This window comes from Myotis davidii, unplaced genomic scaffold (assembly GCF_000327345.1).
Source record: "Myotis davidii unplaced genomic scaffold, ASM32734v1 scaffold663, whole genome shotgun sequence".
In the NCBI taxonomy this organism is placed as follows: domain Eukaryota; kingdom Metazoa; phylum Chordata; class Mammalia; order Chiroptera; family Vespertilionidae; genus Myotis; species Myotis davidii.
This window is the reverse complement of record NW_006295816.1, coordinates 1,099,120-1,102,756: the sequence shown is the minus strand read 5'-3', so window position 1 is coordinate 1,102,756 and position 3,637 is coordinate 1,099,120. Positions and strand designations below refer to the sequence as shown.

Genomic DNA, 3,637 nt, shown 5'->3' with positions numbered 1-3,637 from the left:
TTAGCACCAGCGGCCGCGTGGACCGGGAGCACATGGAGAGCTACGAGCTGGTCGTAGAGGCCAACGACCAGGGCCAGGAGCCGGGGCCGCGCTCGGCCACCGTGCGTGTGCACATCACCGTCTTGGATGAAAACGACAACGCGCCGCAGTTCAGCGAGAAGCGGTACGTGGCTCAGGTGCGCGAGGACGTGCGCCCCCACACGGTGGTGCTGCGCGTCACGGCCACGGACCGCGACAAGGACGCCAACGGCCTGGTGCACTACAACATCATCAGCGGCAACAGCCGCGGCCACTTCGCCATCGACAGCCTCACGGGGGAGATCCAGGTGGTGGCCCCGCTGGATTTTGAGGCCGAACGCGAGTACGCTCTGCGCATCCGGGCGCAGGACGCCGGCCGGCCCCCGCTGTCCAACAACACGGGCCTGGCCAGCATCCAGGTGGTGGACATCAATGACCACGCGCCTATATTTGTCAGCACGCCCTTCCAGGTGTCCGTCTTAGAAAACGCGCCCCTGGGCCACTCAGTCATCCACATCCAGGCGGTGGACGCAGACCACGGGGAGAACGCCAGGCTGGAGTACGCGCTGACTGGGGTGGCCCCCGACACGCCCTTCGTCATCAACAGTGCGACTGGCTGGGTCTCTGTGAGCGGCCCCCTGGACCGCGAGTCTGTGGAGCATTATTTCTTCGGTGTGGAGGCCCGAGACCATGGCTCACCCGCTCTGTCCTCCTCAGCCAGCGTCACGGTGACGGTGCTGGACGTGAACGACAACCGGCCCGAGTTCACCACGAAGGAGTACCACCTGCGGCTGAACGAGGACGCCGCCGTGGGCACCAGTGTGGTCAGCGTGACTGCCGTGGACCGTGACGCCAACAGTGCCATCAGCTACCAGATCACGGGCGGCAACACCCGCAACCGCTTTGCCATCAGCACCCAGGGTGGGGCGGGGCTGGTGACGCTGGCCCTGCCCCTGGACTACAAGCAGGAGCGCTACTTCAAGCTGGTGCTCACCGCCTCCGACCGGGCCCTGCAGGATCACTGCTACGTGCACATCAACATCACCGACGCCAACACGCACCGGCCTGTCTTCCAAAGCGCCCACTACTCCGTGAGCGTGAACGAGGACCGGCCCGTGGGCAGCACCGTGGTGGTCATCAGCGCCTCCGATGACGACGTGGGTGAGAACGCGCGCATCACCTACCTCCTGGAGGACCACCTGCCCCAGTTCCGCATCGACGCCGACTCGGGGGCCATCACGCTGCAGGCCCCGCTGGACTACGAGGACCAGGTGACCTACACGCTGGCCATCACCGCGCGAGACAACGGCATCCCACAGAAGGCGGACACCACCTACGTGGAGGTGATGGTTAATGATGTGAATGATAACGCCCCCCAGTTTGTGGCCTCCCACTACACGGGGCTGGTCTCGGAGGACGCCCCGCCTTTCACCAGCGTCCTGCAGATCTCCGCCACTGACCGGGACGCTCATGCCAACGGCCGGGTCCAGTACACTTTCCAGAATGGGGAAGACGGGGACGGGGATTTTACCATTGAGCCCACCTCGGGCATCGTCCGCTCGGTGAGGCGGCTGGATCGGGAGGCCAGGCCGGTGTACGAGCTGACGGCCTACGCTGTGGACCGAGGCGTACCTCCGCTTCGGACTCCGGTCAGCATCCAGGTGACCGTGCAGGACGTGAACGACAACGCCCCCGTCTTCCCCGCCGAGGAGTTCGAGGTTCGCGTGAAGGAGAACAGCATTGTGGGCTCGGTGGTGGCCCAGATCACGGCGGCGGACCCCGACGAGGGCCCCAATGCCCACGTCATGTACCAGATCGTGGAGGGGAACATCCCCGAGCTGTTCCAGATGGACATCTTCTCTGGAGAGCTGACGGCGCTCATCGACCTGGACTACGAGGCTCGCCAGGAGTACGTGATCGTGGTGCAGGCCACGTCCGCCCCGCTGGTCAGCCGAGCCACCGTGCACGTCCGCCTCGTCGACCAGAACGACAACAGCCCGGTGCTCAACAACTTCCAGATCCTCTTCAACAACTACGTGTCCAACCGCTCGGACACCTTCCCCTCCGGCGTCATCGGGCGCATCCCCGCGTACGACCCCGACGTCTCTGACCGCCTCTTCTACTCGTTCGAGCGCGGCAATGAGCTGCAGCTGCTGGTGGTGAACCAGACGAGCGGGGAGCTCCGGCTCAGCCGCCAGCTGGACAACAACCGCCCGCTGGTGGCCTCCATGTTGGTGACCGTCACAGGTAAGGGGTGGGGCAGGCGAATGACTTGTCCGGGCCCCCGGGGCTCCACAGGGCACCTCAACCAAAGAGGGATCTCCGCGCCTCCTGCGAATCCCTGCACCGCCCAGGATCGGCCATAGGCCTCACAGGTTAGGTTCATACAGCCCCTGCTGAGGCTCTTGGGAAGTCTCTACAGAAAAAAGACTGAGCTGTCTACTACCCCGGGGATGGCCCCCTCCCTCCAAAGTCTGGAGGTCCTGGGAGAATGGCCTGGAGGTCACAGAAAAGCCGGCAGAGGCCAGTCAGCCCGCACCACACCCCTGTCCAGAAGATGGGTTCTTTTGGGTCCACTCTGCCCCTCACCCCTCCGTGCGGGAGAGGGGAGCCAGTGGTTTAGCGGTCAGAAGCAGCAGCGTACTCTGGCAGCTTCGGGCAGAGGGGACTGCATTGGCCTGGCTACGATCCAAGGGACTGACCAGGCCCTGCCCTTTGGGAAAACACGCAGAGGCCCACCTGCCTCCTTCCTGCCCGCACAGCGGGTGTCAGACCCCCTCCTGGGAGCTGCCGTGGGGAGGCTCTGGAGGCTGCGGAGGCCGGAGACAGGCGGTCCTGGCGTTCGCTCCGCAGTGCGGGGCCTGGTCCTGGCCCTGCCGAAGCATTCAGCTTAGGCACCGACCCACCAGCTCTCACCGCCCGCCCAGCGGGTGCCATGGTCTGGGGACAAGGCGTATAAGCCCCTCATCCTCATTTCCGGGGGGCCACTGAGATCGAAGGACCCGGGTCTGGGGTGATGGGCAACTTGCTGAGGGTGGGAGAGGTTGGGGTGCACGACCCTCCTGGTGCGAGGGAGCTGACTGACCTGAGGGGGTGGGTTGAGTGGTTACAGGGCCTGGGCCAGGGGAAAGCAGTTGCTGACAGAGATCGGGATGGGTGACCCCTGACCTAGAAGCCTCTGTGTTTTGGAGGGTGTCTGGCTGGTTCTGCAGTGCTGGGGGTGGGGGAGGATGGGTGGTCAGTGTCCTGAGTGGGGTGGCCTGCTGACTAGGATAACTTGGGCAAGGGTGAGTTGCACTTCCGACTCTCTCGTGTTCTGTTGGAGGAGTGGCTTGCCGACCTCCGGGCACTGGGTGGGGAGGGTTGCTGGTTGGTCCCTGGCCCAGGCCCCTCCTTGTGTTGGAGGGAGGCGAGAGGAAGCAGCAACTTGCCGACCCGTTGACACGGAGAGCTGGGTCCACCAGGGCCACAGTGGTCACGAGTCCCTTGGCAGGTCAGCCTGCTGACTCGGGGGCCAGCGCACTGGGCAGTCACTGGCCCGAGCCCTCTGTGTCTCAGGGAGGGCCGCTGCTGCCCCCAGCCTGCCCCTGCCCCTCCCCCGCCTGCAGACGGGCTGCAC

The 3,637-nt window shown here is 65.2% G+C and overlaps 1 protein-coding gene across 1 annotated transcript in view; it reads left to right on the top strand.

The window, feature by feature from the left end:
- Positions 1-2: 2 nt before the first annotated feature.
- CELSR3 (cadherin EGF LAG seven-pass G-type receptor 3) overlaps positions 3-3,637 on the top strand; it is a gene marked incomplete at its 5' end in the record, with an annotated part of 23,979 nt that continues 20,344 nt past the window's right edge. The window contains 2 exons of the mRNA XM_015568270.1: positions 3-2,265; positions 3,627-3,633. Coding sequence (XP_015423756.1) covers positions 3-2,265; positions 3,627-3,633 — 2,270 coding nt within the window. The remainder of the gene's footprint in view (positions 2,266-3,626; positions 3,634-3,637) is intronic.